This window comes from Macrotis lagotis, chromosome 1, assembly GCF_037893015.1.
Source record: "Macrotis lagotis isolate mMagLag1 chromosome 1, bilby.v1.9.chrom.fasta, whole genome shotgun sequence".
Taxonomy (NCBI): domain Eukaryota; kingdom Metazoa; phylum Chordata; class Mammalia; order Peramelemorphia; family Peramelidae; genus Macrotis; species Macrotis lagotis.
Genome location: NC_133658.1, coordinates 655,195,548 through 655,215,376, shown reverse-complemented (window position 1 = coordinate 655,215,376; position 19,829 = coordinate 655,195,548). Strand labels below are relative to the sequence as shown.

Genomic DNA, 19,829 nt, shown 5'->3' with positions numbered 1-19,829 from the left:
ATGTCAACTTTAAATGAGCTCTCTAGTAAAGGTACATAGACCTATGCTGTTCAATACACACTAATCAAATTTAGAGAGGACATGAATAAACATATTGCATAAGAGTAATTATCAAAAAAAATCTCAACTGGAAATGATGGATCAAATCCAACAAAATATAAGAAGTACATATTCAAGTTATGGAGTACATGGCTGCTAAGGTCTCTTCCAACTCTCTATCAATGATGCCAAGTTTCACCACTTATTGACTGTATGACCTTAAACAAATTACAACCTAGTTTCAATTTCTTCATCTGTAAAACAGAAGTAATAATGGCTCATCCTGTAGGTTTGTGAGAATAAAATAAAACAATATATGCAATTACACTTTTCAAAGTATAAGTCATTTCTTAAAACTGATACATTTCATACAATTTTTAGAGTAATATATCTGTATATTTGATCAGTCATTTTTCAGTCATGTCCACCTCTTCATGACGCCATTTGGAGTTTTCTTGGCAAAGATATTAAGAGCATTTTTTCCTTTCTCTAAGTAAATCTGTGAAGGTTCAAATATATATGTATGTATGTGCATATATATATATATATATATGATATATATATTTCCCCAAATGTGTGTACATAATGCTGTAGATCCTATAAATAATTCTGTGTCTCCATAAGAGATGCAAAAGAGCAAGCTCTGGATTTGGAGCCAAAGGCTCTGTATTTAACTCCTAGCTCTGTATTTATGACCCATGTAGTACATATGTTTAACCTCTCTGGGCCTAAATATCATCACTTGTAAAAGGAGCAAATTTGACTCCATAAGGGGATACTTGATCAATGAGTTTTAATCGATGATCCAATAAAAGATGAATACATTAACCCATTTAAGTCAGTACATCATTTAGTAAATTATTTTTCTAGTGTATTAGTAAGTTCTAGTGTGTGACCGCTGAAATTTTGTTCTCCCATATTAAAACAGCTAACATTAATGACTTGCTGAAAACTACAAAATATCTAGAGCTGTTTAAATCAGCATTTCAAATATTTACTAGTATCTTCAAAGGGAGCTGTCCCCCAAATTATGAAACTCCCATGATTTTTACCTGCATGCCGGAGCCAGACTACTGCTAGGTTATATCTTTCTGAGCAGACTAATGCAGTGAGGAGAGGAAGTGCAGAATTATATTCTCCAACATCAAGAAAAGCTTCAGCAACATCAAGATACAAGTCTCCCATATCTTCAGGATTCTGTTCCACTAGCGTGGTCAGGAGAGACTGTCATTGCACAAAACAATGGTTTCAGTTTCACATTCAGAGGAAAAATTTAAATTTTAAGTAAATGAATATTTCAGTTTAACTCAAAAACCAATGTTATCAAAAAAGACTTAAGTAACAATAATCAATATGAGTTTCCAAATTTAACAAGGTCTCAGCAGGTATGGCTAGAGAATTCTACCTTATGGAAGATAAATACATAAGTAGCATTTAATCAGGAATGAAGAATTTTGTTTCAACATACCCAAAAACCCCCTAAGTATCATTTAAAGGATCTAATTTCCAATTTTAATGAAATCTATTCTCAATTTTAAAGGGAAAAAAACTAAATAATTCAATTTCAAGAAGAAATTATAAGGATTTGAATAAGAAATCATAATAAATAATACATTAACAAACTCCTTGGACCTAAAAAAATGTGAATAATCTAGACCCAAGTTATAATTTCTGGCATATGGATAAACTTATGGTAACTTGTCAAAAACAAGTTACTTTAGGGTAACTTTTTACTTACATCAAGTGGATCAAGAATGTTAAGGTGAACTAAGCACACCATCAATTTAACAGTGATATCAATTGGTACTCCTTCAGGTACAGTGCAAGTAACCTTTTCTTCAGCTGTGGGGAAAAGAAATTATTTATATAAAACTTTTCTCAACATACTACTTATCAATAAAGTTTCTGAGCACAACCTCCCAAATGTGTATATTTATTTATAAAATACATATACTACTGTGAAAGATAGTGAAAAGGTAAAGATTAACACCAAAATTTTGAACCTGGATGCCTGGAAGTAAGGTGGTGTCTTAAACAATAAAAGGGAAATTTTGAAGACAGGCCTTTTGGAGAAAACATAATGTAATGTAAAATTTATCTACAATAAAGATCACAATCTCAAATGACTACTTCTGTCTTGAAATTCATTCTGTCTCATCTCAAATGAAAATGGGGAAGGTGAGATTCTTTCTCACCAGTCCCTGCTCTGGCGCACAGGGTTACCTTTTGAAGGTCCCCTGTTTCAGCTGGGGGGGGGAATAGAAGGAGAAAGGGTCATTTCTCCGCCGGCAACTATGGAGTGACTGCAAGATGCCAAATTTAGAAATGAGACAAAGTGGCAGCTAGGTGGTGCAGTGGATAGAGCATCAGTCCTGGAGTTAGGAGTGCCTGAGTTCAAATACAGCCTCAGACACTTAATAATTACCTAGCTGTGTGGCCTTCGGCAAACCACTTAACCCCATTGCCTTGCAAAAAACCTTAAAAAAAAAACCTTATGTCCCCGCACAGGGGACCTGAGAAGGGGTCCTGGAAGAGTGTTAGAAGGTAACAGTAGGTGAGGTTGTGTTTAAAATAAGCTCCACAATTTGCCACTGTATAAAGGGTAGAATATGATTCATCTTTCCTCCCTCTGACAAGTTGATCAAATATTCTTACAAGTCAAGCCACAGCCCCTACACTGAAGAACACTAAATTAAAGCGCAATGTTAATGATACCAAAATACTGAGTTTATGCCAATAACGGTCAGCTAACCACAGCCATATTTCCTGCAGCTGTTAAACAGTTGATACCTTCTTCATCTTCTTCTAAAGTAAATCCATCTCTAGATTAAAAAAACAATTGGGCTTTCTAACTCCTTAAGCACAGGCCTATCATGACACTTCTCCACTCAATAAATTTTAGTAGCTCCTATAGGCAGCTGGTTGGCATATTGGATAATGTCCTGGCATCAGATGGAGTCACCAGACTAACCCTAACCTGCCACTTATTAGCAGTGTGACCCTAAGCAAGTCACTTAACCCAAAATAATAATATAAAAAATAATATAAAACAAATTTTAGTAGCTCCTTACTGCCTTTAACATTAAAAAAGCCTCCTGTTTGCTTTTTTTAAAATTCTAATCTACTGTTTTTCCACACATGATATTCATTTTCTATCTCCATGCTTCTTTACCAGCCAATCCCAGACCAAGAAAAATCTCACTTGCATCTACTTTCACAGAAAATTTCCCTTCCTTCAACTATCAATAGGGCTGAGTAAAAGCAGAGACTTACTGAGATCTCCCCCCCCCAAACTACTCTAATTACCTTATAAAATGACTCTAAAAAAATTCCAGAATGTCAGAACCCATTAAAAAACAAAACTAAATAAAACAAATATTCAGTCCAAGACAGTTTGGAAGATCAGGGGGTAGCAGACTCCAGGGTGAGAAAGAAGCATAGAGTAGCATGTGCTGCATGAGAGTGAACCAGCACAGTAACCCAGAAGCAGACTGCAAGATGACTGGGTCAGTGACAGCAGTGGCAGTTTCCAGACCCATCAGCCCAGAGAATGCCAAGGACAACTTGGAAGATCTGCTGCACCAGTGAGAGAGTGGAACATAGTGCAGCACAGGCCTCAGCAGTGCAGACCACAGGAGAACTGGAGCAGACCTTGGGAGGCATGGAATCAGCAGAGACAGCTGCTTAATGAGCTCTTGATCAGGAAATTACAGGGATCTCTTTGCTATCACTGAGGCAGGACTTCTGTTGCACTGCACAATACTCAGATCTGGGTCACAGTCTGGGGCCCCAGTCCCAGGAAGAGGAGCAGAAGCACAACAGAGTTCACTGCCTAAGCATAGCAGGGACTCTCCTCACCGTTCCAGAGCACAAAGGAGTGCTGGTGATCAACTACAGACCACAGCTCAGGGCAGGAGAATAGTACAAACCAATCTCCTTAGATTTCACTACCTTGGAAAAATTGAAAACTTGCAGGTTACTAGAAATATCTCTAAAAACAGCTGCAACAACCCCCCAAAACTTGGGACAGTGTACTCTTCACCCTAGAAGAGTAAAAACAAAGAGTAACAAAGAGTAAAAAATCAAGTCATAGGCTGGGGAAATGAGTAAAGAACAGAAGATAAGGAAGATCAAAATACATACTCAGAAGAAGATAATAAAGTCAAAGCCTCCAAGAAAACTATTAATTGGTCTCAGGTCATGGAAGAGTTCAAAAACGATTTTGAAAATCAAGTAAGGGATATAGAGGAAAAATTGAGAAGAGAAATGAGAGGGATGTGAAAAAATCATGAAAACCAAGTTAGGGGCAGCTAGGCAGCACAGTGGATAGAGTACTGCCTCTGAAATCAGGAGGACCTGTGTTCAACTCCAACCTCAGACACTTAATAATTGCCTAGCTGTGTGACCTTGGGCAAGTCACTTAACCCCAATGCTTTAAATGATTAAAATTTTAAAAATAGTTATTAAAAAAAAGAAAACCAAGTAAGCAGCTTTGTGAAGGAGATACAAAAAAATACTGAAGAAAATAACATCTTAAAAACCATACTGAGCCACAAGAAAAAGGAGATCCAAAAAGCCAAGGAAGAGAAGAATGACTTAAAAAGCATGATTAGTCAAATGGAAAAGGAGATACAAAAGCTCACTAAAAATAAATAAATAAATGAAAGAATTCCTTAAAATATAGAACGGAGCAAAGGGAAGTTGATGATTTTGTGAGAAATCAAGACACAATAAAACAAAACCAGAAGGATGAAAAACTAGAAGAAAATGTGAAATGCCTCAGTTGGAAAAAACTGACCTGAAAAATCAGTGTAGCAGAGAGAATTGAAATTCTCAAGGAAAACTCTCCTAATATTCTAGAAGCAGAGGGTAAAATAGAAATTGAAAAAAATCCACCAATCACAAGATGGCAGAGAGAAGACAGGCACAGTTCTAAAGTCTCCTGATCTTTCCCCATCTATCAAATGAAACAAACCTCTTAAAAGAAATCTGACCGACAAAACCTAGAAAGAAAAGCCAGGAGAAAGAACATCTACTCAGGATTTGTCTCTGGCAGCAGCTTTGGCCAAATTCAGGCAGGTGAGTCTGGGCTCAGAGGGAGGATCAGCCCCAGATCAACAAGATTAATAGCTGAATTGGAGCTGGGAGTCTGAGAGCCCAAGAGCCGGACCTGCTGGATTAGTGGTGGGGCTAGATGGCAGAGGCTGGAGTCAACTAGGGAGCAGAGGCGCTGGTGTTGGTGCTGTCCCCCAGGAGCTTGCAGACAGAGCTGGGGGAAAGAGTTCTGGTGCGGGAGAGCTGTGGACACCATCCTAGGCTCCTCTGGTCTGAGGAACTCAGAGTCCATGCCTCCATTACAGCTCAGACCTCCTCCTGGAACAAATGCAGACTACTTCTGCCTCAGGCCCAGGTGTGTGAGCAGAAGAACCAGCCCAGCTGACAAATAACCTCAGGCCAGTGTAAAGAGCACCAGTGACTGAAGGCAAAAGAATTCAATAGCTCCAACTCTTCCCTTCAAGCAAAGGGAGAAGGCCTCAATCAAGGTCACAAACACTCCAGAGAAAGCAACCAGCACCTCCTACTGGCCAGCCAGAGAAACTGCACTCAGTGAGTAAAGCCTTTAGCAATCCCAAGAAGACCCTGTGAACCAGCCCCTCCCCAACTCAAGGTCTTAGAAAATGAAGAAGAGTCAGCCGAAAGGTGGATCCATAGAAAAATACTTGGAAGGGAAAGACCCTAACTCAGAAAGACCTAGAACCTCTGAGGAGAATACATCTGGTCTTCAGCACAGAAAGACTTCCTTGAAGAAATAAGGAAGGAACTTAAACATTTGGGAGACACAATTAATACCTTGCAACAAGAAAACAAAACCTTAGAAAGTACAATTGGACAAATACAAAAGGAGAATAAATCTCTAAGATCCTCAATTGGACAAATACAAAATGAGAATAATTCTCTCAGATCCTCAATTGGGCAAATGCAAAAAAAGAAAATAATTCTCTCAAAACCTCAATTGGTCAAATGGAAAGCTCTTTCAAAAGTAGAATTGACCAATTGGAAAAGGAGTTGCAAAAAAGTTAAGGAAGAAAACTCCCCCCTCCCCCAAAAAAGAATGGAGTCTACAGAAACTAATGACTCCATGAGACAGCAAGAGTCAGTTAAACAAAATCAAAAAATAGAAAAAAAAAAGAAAATGTAAAATACCTCATCAACAAAACTACTGACCTCAAGAATAGATGGAGGGAGCAACCTGAAAATTATAGGACTTCTTGAAAACACTGAAGTGAAAAAAAAAAAAGCCTGGACTTAATATTACAGGATGTAGTGATGGAAAACTGCCCTGATATCATGGAACCAGAGGGCAAAGTAGTTATTGAAAGAGTACATCAATCCCCACCCAAAAAAGATCCTAAATTGAAAACACCAAGGATGTTATGGCCAAATTCCAGAACTATCAGATAAAAGAGAAAATCTTGCCAGCAGCCAGAAAGAAACAATTTAAATATCAAGGAGCCACAGAAGAATCACACAGGACCTGGCTGCATCAACATTAAGGGATCCAGGGACCTGGAACAAGATATTTCGAAGAGCAAGGGAGCTTGGAATGCAGCCAACAATCTACTTTCCTCCAAAGCTGAGCCTTCTCTCCCAGGGAAAAAAGATGGACATTTAACAAAATAGAAGAATTCCAAAAAGTTCTGATGAAAAGACCAGAGCTAAAAAGAAAATTTGGACATCAAACAGGAAGTTCAAGAGACACGTGAAAAGGTAAAAAAAAAAGGGGGGGGGGGCGGTAAAAGGAAAAAAATGCTATCCAGTAAGTTGAAACTGGCTATATCCCAGCATGGGGAAAAAGATTATCATAAATCTTGAGAATTGTAACTCTAACAAAGAGAATATACCTAGCCAGAAATGAAGTACATTCATGACCTATCCATGAGACTGCTATCTAATGGGATGTAACTGGCTTTAACCCCACTTGGGAGAAAGACTAATAATTCTCAGGAATTTTGACTCTATTCGATTGAATATACTGAACTAGAAGGGACAGACACTCAGAATTTTCTATGACTTAGACAGAATTATCTAAAAAACACTACCTCCTTAAGAAGGGGGACAGGAAAGAGACTGGAGGAGGGAGGGGATTGAATGGGGTAAATCTCATTACACTAAGAGGTACAAAAAAACCTATGGTAATAGAGGGCAAGAAGGGGGCAGATGAGAAACACCTGAATCTTCTTCTCATCAAATTTGGCTTAAAGTCAACCTACACATACTCAGTTAACTTACAAAACATCTAACCTTTCAAGTAATAAAAGGGGAAAAGGGGAGGGGGGAACAGAGAAAGGGAAGGGGAGTGGGGGAAATAAGGGGAAATAATAAAAGGATGGGAAGGGTAAAGGGAAAAAGGGAAAGGGGAAAGAAAGGGGAGGGTGTGATATAGGAGGGCAAACACACTGAAGGGGGTGGTATTCAGAAACAAAATACTGGGGAATATGGATAAAGGGAAAAAGGAGGAAAAAATACAAACAGAGGGAAGATAGCACAGAGGGCAATAAAGAATTAGTAATCATAACTTTGAATGTGAATGGGATGAACTCTCCCTTAAAACGTAAGCAAAAAGCAGAGTGGATTAAAAAACAGAATCCTACAATATGCTATTTACAAGAAATTCATTTGAAGCAAAGAGATGCATATAGAGTAAAGGTAAAAGGTTGGAGCAAAATATATTTTGTTTCAGCTGAAGTAAAAAAACCAGGAGTAGCAATCCTTATCTCAGACAAAGCAGCAACAAAAATAGATAGCATTAAAAGAGATAAGGAAGGAAACTTTATCCTCCTAAAAGGTACCACAGACAATAAAGTCATTTTAATACTGAATACATATGCACCCAGTGGGACAGCACCCAAATTCTTAGAGGAGAAGCTGAAAGAACTACAGGAAGACATAGACAACAAAACTCTGCTAGTGGGAGACCTCAACCTCCCACTATCAGATCTAGATAAATCGAATCATAAAATAAATAAGAAAGAAGTTAAGGAGGTAAATAGATTGTTAGAAAAATTAGATATGGTAGACTTATCGAGGAAACTGGACAGGGATAGAAAGGAATATACCTTTTTCTCTGCAGTACATGGAACTTATACAAAAATTGACCATGTACTAGGACATAAAAACCTAATGATCAACTGCAGAAAGGCAGAAATAGTGAATACATCTTTCTCAGATCACAATGAAAAAAAGTCATATGCAATACTGGTCTAAGGAGATATAGACCCAGAACAAATCGGAAACTGAATAACCTCATTTTAAAAAATGAGCAGACCAAAAAACAAATTATAGTAATCATTTTAGCCTAGACAATGATAATAATGAAACAACATACCAAAATCTATGGGATTCATTCAAAGCGACTCTCAGGGGATATATTACAGCTCTAAATGCTTACATGAATAAATTGGAGAAAGAGGAAATCAATGAACTAAACATGCAACTAAAAAAATTAGAGAGAGAACAAATCAAAAATCCCCAATTAAATACCAAACCAGAAATTCTAAAACTTAAAGGAGAAATTAATAAAACCAAAAGCAAAAAAAAAACTATTCAATTAATAAATAAAACCAAAAGTTGGTATTATGAAAAAACCAATAAAACTGATAAACCTCTGGTCAATTTGCTTAAAAAAAAGAAAGAAGAAAACCAAACTGCTAGTATCATAAATGAAAAAGGTGAACTCACAACCAATGAGGAGGAAATTAAAGTAATAATTCGAAATTATTTTGCCCAACTCTATGCCAATAAATTTGATAATCTAAGTGAAATGGATGAATATTTACAAAAATATAAGTTACCCAGGTTAAATGAAGAAGAGATTAAATACCTAAACAACCCTATCTCAGAAAAAGAAATTCAACAAGCCATCATTGAACTCCCTAAAAAAAATCTCCAGGGCCTGATGGATTCACAAGTGAATTCTACCAAACATTTAAGGAAAAATTGGTTCCAATTCTATATAAACTCTTTGGAAAAATAAGGAAAGATGGAACTCTGCCTAACTCTTTCTATGAAACCAATATGGTGCTGTTACCTAAACCAAGAAGAGTTAAAACAGAGAAAGAAAATTATAGACCTATTTCCCTGATGAATATAGAAGCAAAAATCTTAAATAAAATCTTAGCAAAACGATTACAAGTTATCACTAGGATAATACATTATGATCAAGTAGGATTTATTCCAGGAATGCAGGGTTGGTTCAATATTAGGAAAACTGTTAGTATACTCAATTATATCAACAACAAACCTATCAAAAATCATGATCATATCAACATATGCTGAAAAGGCTTTTGACAAAATACAGCATCCATTCCTATTAAAAACACTAGAGAGTGTTGGAATAAATGGAATGTTCCTTAAAATAATTAGCAGTATCCATCTGAAACCATCAACAAGCATTATATTCAATGGGGAGAGGCTAGAGGCATTCCTAATAAGATCAGGGGTGAAACAAGAGTGCCCATTATCACCACTACTAATCAATATTGTATTAAAAATGTTAGCACCAGCAATTAGAGAACAAAAAGAAATTAAAGGAATTAGAATTGGGAAGGAAGAGACAAAACTCTCACTCTTTGCAGATGACATGATGATCTACCTAGAGAATCCCAAGTAATCATTCAAAAGAACTACTGGAAACAATTAGCAATTTTAGCAAAGTTGCAGGTTATAAAATAAACCCTCATAAATCCTCAACTTTTCTATATATGTCTAGCAAGATACAGCAGGAAGAGCTAGAAAGAGAAATCCCATTCAAAGTAACCTCAGACAATATAAAATACCTGGGAGTCTATTTCCCAAGACAGACTCAGAATCTTTTTGAAAACAATTATAAAACACTTCTCACACAAATTACATCAGGTTTAAATAACTGGGCAAATATCAACTGCTCATGGATAGGTAGAGCTCATATAATTAAAATGACAATTCTACTAAAAATAAACTATCTGTTTATTTCCCTACCAATCAAAATTCCAAAAAACTGTAAGTAAATTCATATGGAGAAATAAAAAGTCAAGAATTGCCAGGAGCTTAATGAAAAAAAAGTGCAAAAGAAGGTGGCTTAGCCCTACCTGATCTAAAATTATATTATAAAGCATCAGTCATCAAAACTGTTTGGTATTGGCGAAGAAATACAGTGGTGGACCAGTGGAATAGACTAGGTGTAAAAGCAGGAGATGATTATAGTAATCTGCTGTTTCATAAACCCAAAGAGTCCAGCCATTGGGATAAAAACTCCCTCTTTGATAAAAACTGCTGGGATAATTGGAAGTTAGTATGGAAGAAACTTAGATTACACCAACACCTAACACCCTTTACCAAGATAAGATCCAAATGGTTACAGGACTTAGACATAAAAAACAATATTATAAGCAAATTAGAGGATCAAGGACTAGTGTACCTGTCAGACCTATAGAAAGGGGGGCAGTTTATGACTAAGGAAGAGTTGGAGAACATCACCAAAAACCAATTAGATGATTTCGATTACATTAAATTGAAAAGCTTTTGAACAGATAAAACCACTGTAACCAAGATCAAAAGAAATGTAGTAAATTGGGAAGCAATCTTTACAACTAATGATTCTGACAAAGAACTCATTTCTAAAATATACAGAGAACTGAGTCATAGTTTTAAAACAAAAAGCCATTCTCCAACTGACAAATCGTCAAAGGATATGCAAAGGCAATTTACAGATGAGGAGATCAAAGCAATCCACAGCCATATGAAAAACTGCTCTAAATCATTAATTATTAGAGAAATGCAAATTAAAGCTTCTCTGAGGTACCACCTCACACCTCTCAGTTTGGCCAATATGACCAGAAAGGATACTAATCATTGTTGGAAGGGTTGTGGGAAATCTGGGACACTATTGTACTGTTGGTGGAGCTGTGAACTCATTCAACCCTTCTGGAGAGCTATGTGGAACTATACTCAAAGGGCAACAAAAATGTGCATACCCTTTGACCCAGCAATACCACTACTGGGTCTATACCCTGAAGAGATGAGGAAAAAGGGTAAAAACATCACTTGTACAAAAATATTTATAGCAGCCCTGTTTGTGGTGGCAAAGAATTGTAAATCAAGTAAATGTCCTTCAATTGGGGAATGGCTTAGCAAACTGTGGTATATGTATGTCATGGAACACTACTGTTCTATTAGAAACCAGGAGGGATGGGATTTCAGGGAAGCCTGGAAGGACTTGCATGCACTGATGCTGAATGAGATGAGCAGAACCAGAAAAACACTGTACACCCTAACAGCAACATGGGAGTAATGTTCAACCTTGAAGGACTTGCTCATTCCATCAGTGCAACAATCGGGAGCAATTTTGGGATGTCTGCAAAAGGAGAGTGCCATCTGCATCCAGATAAGGAGCTGTGGAGTTTGAACAAAGTTCAAGGACTATTCCCTTTAATTTAAAAAAAAATATATATATCTTATTGTCTGATCTTGTTACCTCTTAGACTTCTTGTCTCTTCTCTAAGGATATGATTTCTCTCTCATCAAACCCAATTTGGATCAAGGTACAACATGGAAACAAAGTAAAGACTGACAGAGTGCTTTCTGTGGAGGGGTGGGGGGAGGGAAGTAAGACTGGGGGGAAAATTGTAAAACTCAAATAATATCTTTATTAAAAATTAATTTAAAGAAATCCACAATCATCTCCTGAAAGAGATCCCAAAATGAAAATTGTCAGGAATATTATAGTCAAATTTCAGAGCTCCCAAGACAAGGAGAAAATATTGCAAGCAGCTAGAAAGAAACAATTCAATTATTGTGGAGCCAGAATCAGCATAACACAAGATTTAGCAGCTTCTACATTAAGGGACTATAGGACTTAATATATTTCGGGAGGCAAAAGAGCTTGGATTACATCTTAAGAACCAACTGAATATATTCAGCAAAATTGAATATACTCTTTTCAGGAGAAAAGACAGGCATTCAATGAAATAGGAGACTTTCAAGTTTTCTTGATGAAAAAACCTAAACTACATGGAAAATTTGATCTTCAAATATAAGATCCAAGTAAAACATTAACAAGAAAAGCAAATCATAAGGGATTTACTGATGCTGAACTGCTTATAATCTTGCATGGGAAGATGATACTGATAACTCATGAACTTTCTCATTTATTAGAGCAGTTAGCAGGCGCATCGAGCAACTTCAAACAGATGGGAGTTGAATATGAAGGTATTATAAATTAAAAAGATCGAGTTAAAGGACATGAGAAATGTACTGGGAGAAGTGGAAAGGGGAAAGATTATTTCACATAAAAAAGGCAAGAAAAAGCTTTTGCAGTGGAGTGGGAGGAGGGAAAATAAGGGGGAGTCAGCCTTACTCTCATCAAAACTCTGAATTGGATATAGAAATCTACCTTACTCTAGAGGAAAAAACAGAGGGAAAGGAGTTGGGAGAAAGAGGAGGGAGGGCATAGAAGGGAGGGAAGACTGAAAACATTTTTGAGGAGAGACAGGGTGAAAGGAAACAGAATAGAATATATGGGAGTGGGGAGAATGGGATGGAGGGAAATACAATTAATAATAGTAAATATGGGAAAAAATAATGAAACAACTTTGAGTGACAAAGACCTCATTTCTCATATATATATATATATATATAGAGAGAGAGAGAGAGAGAGAGCGCTGAATCAAATTCTTAAAAAATAAGAGCTATTCCCCAATTGATAAATGATCAAAAGCTATGAAAATTTTTCAGATGAGGTTATCAATGCTACTATGGTCATTTTAAAAAATATGTCCCAACTCACCACTGATTGGAGAATACAAATTAGAACAATTCTGAGGTATTACCTTATACCTAAAGGATTGGCTAAGAGTACAGAAAGAGAAAATGACAAATGTTGGAGGGAATATAGGGAAAATGAGACATCAGTGCACTTTTGGAGGAGATTTGAAATGATCCAACAAGTTTTTAGAGCAATTTGGAACCATACCTAAAGGACCATAAAATCATGATCTAGCAATACTACTACCTTTTAACCTGGCAATACTACTACCAAGACTATATTCCAAAAGAAATGAAAAACAGGAAGGAAAAGGAACTATATATGTATAAGGATATTTATCGCAATTCTTTTCTGGTGGCAAGGAACTGGAAATTGAAGGGATGTCCATCAGTTAGGGAATAACTAAACAAATTGTGATATGTGATTATGATGGAATGCTATTCTGCTCTAAGAAATGATGAACAAGATGCTTTCAGTAAAACCTGGAAAGACTTATATAAGCAGATATAATGGGAAATGAACTAGATACAAAGAAACAGCAATATTGTTGGAGGATCAACTGTGAATGACTTTTCTAAACAATGCTGTGACCCAAGACAACTCTAAAGGACTTATGATAAAGAATACTATCCATCCCCAAAGACAGAATCGATAATTTCTGAATACAAATTGAAGCATACTTTTTTTTAAACTTTATTTTTCTTGACGGTTTTCTGTTTTTTGAAGGGAGGTGGGGGGACTATGTTTATTTTTACAACATGATTACTATGGTAATGTTTCACACTTTTAACCCATATCAAATAACTTGCTCAATGAAGGGGAGTGGGGTAGGAAGAAGGGAGAATTCAGAACTCAATTTTAAAAATGAATATTAAAACTTGTTTTTATATTTAACCAAGGAAAAATAAAGAGAATCTTTATTCTTTCCTAGTCCCCAATTACTGGTGACTCTTTTCCCTATGTATTTATTTTGTATTTACTCTTCATTTACTTATAAATACATGGGTTGTCTCATGTTCCTTAAGAACAAAGAGAGTTTCTTTTTTTAAATTTATATTCCAAATACCTAAAACAGTGTGTAGCACAAAACAAATAGAAGCTAAATGACAAGATCATCTGTTAATTCCCAATTGTTTTTAAAATGTAACCTATGATTTAAAAGTGTTACTTACGTATGAGCATGGAATCCTCTGACTCATCCTTCTGAATATCCATCAAATCTTTCCCATTTGGAATAATAAAAAAAAGATATCACTAATGAATCCCATATATCAGTTGTATTTTTCATTTATAAACAGTTTATGAACAACAATTTTCTTCACCAGTAAATCATCAGGTTTACTGTATTCTAAAAACATTTTCAATCATCTAATTAAAATTTACTGATTTATGCAAAGAATCAGTTCATGCTTTGGATGATAACTAAATACATAACCAATCTGACTGGGATGAAGAAAGGACAAAGCATGTATACAAATGATTACAAGGTAGAATAGGATAAGCTCTATAAGAGGTATAAAGTTCTATAGGAAGTTCGGGGGGAAGAAAAAAAATTAAATTTAATTGACTGGACCACAAAAAGCTTTATCAAAGTGCCATATCAACTAGTCCTTGAAGGATGAGAATTTTGTCACAAAGGGATACAGGGGAAAGTATTCTAAGTAAAGGGGAAAAAAATGAAGTAAAAGTATGAAAGCAAAAAAAAAGGGGGGGCATATTCAAGGAATGGAAAAATATTTTAATACAGGTAGGCAATCTTTGGTACTCTTCAAAAAAAGCTCATAGACTTTCAAAAAACAGCGGTATCAAATTCACTAGCATTGTAGGATAAACTCAAAACCCCACAGTATAGCCCAAATCAGATTAAAATGTTAATTGGAAATTATTTAACAAAATAAATAAAAATGCAATCCTATAGAGAAAATGTTAATTTGAGGTTTTCCAAGTCAATAAGCAGCAGCAGGGATCAATTTCTATTTCAATTTGATACCTCTGCTCTAAACCATTCTTTGTTCACATGTAGGGTACAGGCCCTGTTGCTATCAGTAGACTTGGTCCTGTATACAAAAGCTATGAAAATAAGCTGAAGTATACACTGCAAATTCTATAATACTTAGCTCAAATCATCTAAATTCACCTTTTGTATGTTTCTCTAAACCTAGCACACAGTAAGTGCTACACACACATTTTTTAATTGAATGATGTTGCTAATACCATAGCATAGTGAAAAGTCTACCAAAAAAAAAGTCTAGAAAAGCCTAGAAATCAGAATGGATCTTCTAACCAGCTCTATACAATACTAGAAAGTTATTGTTCACTAAAGCAATTTAATCTTTATTCAACTCAATATGATCTTCTATTTAATCCAATATTTTGTGCTTTGTTTTTTGAGGGTTTTTTTAAAAAAGGTAGTTTTCAAATAAGCTTTAGCTCTCCACTCTTAGTGTACTGCTTATTCATTTCATTCTACTTACTTCAATGGGCACATGGGAAAACTGAATCAATGAGATACAGATCACAAAGAACTGCACATATTAATTTAATTGATAATAAAATTTTACAAACAAGTAGTTAGCTGTGAGCAATCAACCCCCAGGGGCAGAAGACTAGGGAAGAAACTTTAAATAAAATCTATGAGGAAAAAAATTCATGTAAAACTTGGTTATGAGGACATTAACTTTAAAATTCATAAACCATTTTTAAGATATAACAATCCTACAGTACATACATTACCTCTATTCTCTTCTGACATAGTTTTTTCAATAACTTTTTTCCACAATACAATTCCAGAATAATCAGTTATAACCTAAAGAGAGCAGAATTGTAATTTATTACACAAAAGAAAAATCAATGCAATCAGCATAGGATTACTTTAGAAAAGCATATTTGCAATCTGCAGAAAAATTCAACTAATATTATAACATAATATGAGGTTTTTAAAAAGTCATTACGTTACACTGAAGTACTTGGATCAAACACTGCCTAAAGATGTATATAATTCAATAACAAGAAAAGTCAAGTCTAAGAATTAAACATACCATAGCTATTAGTTTGAATACAGTTGTCCTAAGCTACCCGAAATACCAGAAAAACACTGTAACTCAGATTTTCAAAAGCAATCTAAATTTTTCTTCTCTTTAAAAACCTTGATTACAAAATCAGAAAGTAATCATTAAAACAGCAAATACTGTATGGGGCTGTTTCCCTACATCACATTCATTGTACAGAAATCAATTCTGTAAAGTATAAAACACTTTATTAATATAAGCTATATTTATTACACCTACAACCTACTGAGGAGTTAATCTGTCAAATTCTATTTTTAGCTTTAATTAAAAAAATCTATTATTTTCTTCAAAATAAAGCAAAGATCTGTTCAAAATCTAAACCTATCATATGTAAATTCTCCTACCTCTAATGCTTTATCATGTTGCTTGTTGGAAATGTACAGTTCTGCTGCTATATTAACATCTTCCATGGAGACAAGATTCTGATGTTTTGAAAAAGCTTCCTCAATTATGTTAATAGCTGAAGTGACATCACTGGCTTCATAATAACTCCTTGGAAGATAAGCATATAAAAATTGATTGAAAATTAGTTAGCTTAGGTTATCAAGCTTTACCTATGTTCAACAAACACACAGTTTAAAATATTTTTCAGTACCCCAACTTCTAGGAGGAAAATCTTTGTATTTAAAAATACAAGCAGTGTACTGAAATACTTATGCAAAGATTAAGCAAGACTGAAGAGAAAGAGACAGATTTGTGGATAAGCTATTATATAAATTAAGACTTTGAAACAATTATCAGACCAATTCTACAAACCAAGGGCTGGCAAATTATTGCCTAAGGTGATACTTGCTGATTCCTACTCTAAACCATAAATGAGATGCTGGGATGACAGCATTTTATGTATGCCCTATAAACAAAAAGAGAATGTGCCAACTAGACTTCACTCCTCCAAGAGAAACAGAATATTGTAAGAAAAAAAAAAACAGACTCATCTGAATAAACAAAATAGTCTGAAAGCTAGGACTCACAATTACACCACCAGTGTCAAAGTTAATAGTTTACTTACCACATAGGCTATATGGAAATCAATCAACTGACAAACATTTAAGATAATAGGATCAAAACTTCAGAACTAGAAGAGATCCTGGAAGCCACCCTTGCTATGAAAGATTTCTATCAAAATTTCTATAAAAAAAAACGCCTTTTATAGCTGATGTTTATTGTGGTATCTGGTAGGAGATTGCTCTAAGTCTATTTTCTCCCAGAATGTTTTCTACTTTTCTACATTGTCCTGGTTCATATCCTTGAGTTTTTAAAATCCTTCGGGGGGGGGGGGTACATCCCTAATCTGTTCCAATGAATAACTTTAATTTTAACAGTAAAAAATTATTTTGATAATTACTATTTTATACTAAATATGAGATGTGATTCTGCTAAGTACCTTTATTTCTCACCTTTTTTTCCATCATCTCTTGACATTCTTGATCATTTGTTCTTCTGGATGAATTTTTAAAATAATTTCATCTAGTTGTAAAAGTAATCCTTTGATAGTTTTAACTAGTATGATACCAAATCTGTATATTTATTAATGTAATACTGCATTCATAAAATTCTTGCATCTTGGTAAATTGATTCCCAGAAAGTTTATGAACTGCAGTAATTTTAAATGAATTACCTTTGCTCTTTATACTGGGTTTTGTTAGTAATATGCACAGAAAGAATGATGTTTATTTTATATCTTCCTGTTTTATGAAGATATTGTTTCTATTAAGTTGAATCTCAAGAATTTCTTAAGGCATGCCAGCTGCAAGAAATTGATAATTCTTTTTTTTGCCTATGCTTATTTCCTCAGTTTTTGCTACCATTAATATTTCTAGAACTACAGCAATAAAGACAAAGTAACAGAAACCCCTGCTTCACTCTCACTGATCGCCAGAATTCAGCAGTCTTATCTCTATTCTATATATAAGATACTTGTTTGATCTCGGTGTCTTTGCAGTGACAAAGCCTCAAGCATAGCATGTATATCCCCCTGACCTCTACCTCATGAAAATCCTTCTTTTCAAGATGCAAGTCAAGCACCATATTCAATATAAAGTCTTCCAAGATTGTTCCATTTTGTAGTGCTTTCCTTCCCAAAGTACATTATATATATGGGAATCAATGTATGCTTTGCTTTTATAGTTACTGTACAAAAGATTAATAAATGCTTGACTGATTGAAACATGTTGCCTTGATTAGACTGTAAATTCCTTGAGAGGAGAGATTGTTTTATTCATTCTACTTGTATCCCTAGTACCTGAAACAGTACATGAGACATAGAAAACTTTATAAAAGCTTGATTTATCAGTTGATTGATTTTCTACTTGTTTTTCAATATTTCTATATTTTTCCAAGTTTTCATGAGATATAAAATTGATTTTCTAAAATTTTTTCAGTATTTTCACATTAGTATTCAATAGAGTTTTCTTTCTCAGATATATTTTCCTGGTTTAGGTATCAAAACCATATTTGTCTCATAGAAGGAATTTGGCAGAATTCCTTGTTCCCTGTTTTTAAAAATAATTTATGTAAAATTAATTTTTCTTTTAATATTTGATAAGGTCCTTAATTTTTCCTTTGGGAGATCATTTATAACTTGTTCAATTTTTTTTCTGAGATTACACTGCTTAAACTCTTTATGTTGGTTGTTTTCTATTCTAGTAATTATACATATTTCATTTATTATAATAAACTTTTACTGGTGTAAAATTGGGGAAAATTTCCTTTACTTCTGCTTCATATGTTGAGTTCTTTTACATTTTTTATATTGGTAATTTGGTTTTTCTTTAAAAAAAATCAGATTAGCTAATAGTCTATTTTGAGTGGGGAGGTTCAAAATTTTTTTGATTCAACAAACTTCGTATTTCCAATTTTATCAATTTTCAGAATTTCTTAGGGTTAGGGCTTTTTATTTGATGTATAAGTTTTTTAACTGCATGCTAAATAAACTAATCTAAATAAACTAATCTGTTTCTCTTTTGTGGAAAAAGATAAAATTTCCCCTAAGAACCATTCGATGGCATCACACGTTTTATAGTCTCATTGCTGTCATTGTCTTTAATGAAATTTTTGTTTCTATGATTTATTCTTTGACTCATCACTTAGGATTAAGTTATTTAGTTCCACCTATTTTTATTTCAGTGATCTTAATTGATTGTAATTTTTATTATACAGTAAATTTTAAAAATATTTATCATGTCTATTTTTGTAATGGAATCACAAATAAAAAATATATTCTTTTCTATTCCTACTATGTAAATGCCAAATATATAGCTATGTAATTTTTTAAAATTTCTATTCAGATTCTAACTTCTTGAGTTTTTTCAAATATGATTTATTTAGAACTGAGTGGGACATATTAAGTTCTACAATTTATAGTTCAGCTGTCTCCTTCTGCTTCATATAATTTGATTAACCTTTAAGTATTTAGATGCTATGCCATTTGGTTCATCTAAGTTAAGCATTGATATATTGTTCAGTATCTATGATACTTTTAAATAAAATGTCATCTCCCTGTTCATCTTTTTAACTATGTCTCTTTTTATTGGTGACCAACCCAAGTTCAATAACTATTTGTTTTTCTGAATTAACTTAAAACATAATAAATTCTGCCACAGTCCCATATTTTAGCTCTGTGAAATTATACTGTCATTGTATTGATTTACTATGTGAATCTTAGTAGACAGACCAAATATTTCACACATTCTGAAGTTATCTTAAATGGAATTTATCTCTTCTTCCTGTATTTTATTGATCCCATAGAAAAATACAGGATTTATCTTATATGATACAATGCTGTTGACAATATTAACTTTTAGTTTACTGTTTAGGGTTTTCTATGTACACCATCATATTTTCTGCAAAAAAGTGTTAATTTTGTTTCTTCTTTGCCTACTCTTAATCCCTCAATATTTGTCTTTTTTTGTTACAACTAA

The 19,829-nt window shown here is 34.4% G+C and overlaps 1 protein-coding gene across 1 annotated transcript in view; it reads right to left on the bottom strand.

The window, feature by feature from the left end:
- GTF3C3 (general transcription factor IIIC subunit 3) overlaps positions 1–19,829 on the bottom strand; it is a 57,062-nt gene that overhangs the window by 24,663 nt on the left and 12,570 nt on the right. Inside the window, exons 7-11 of the mRNA XM_074215424.1 lie at positions 16,254–16,401; positions 15,575–15,647; positions 14,014–14,061; positions 1,778–1,881; positions 1,092–1,263 (exon numbers count right to left, since the gene is read on the bottom strand). Of these exons, the coding sequence (XP_074071525.1) occupies positions 1,092–1,263; positions 1,778–1,881; positions 14,014–14,061; positions 15,575–15,647; positions 16,254–16,401 (545 nt within the window). The remainder of the gene's footprint in view (positions 1–1,091; positions 1,264–1,777; positions 1,882–14,013; positions 14,062–15,574; positions 15,648–16,253; positions 16,402–19,829) is intronic.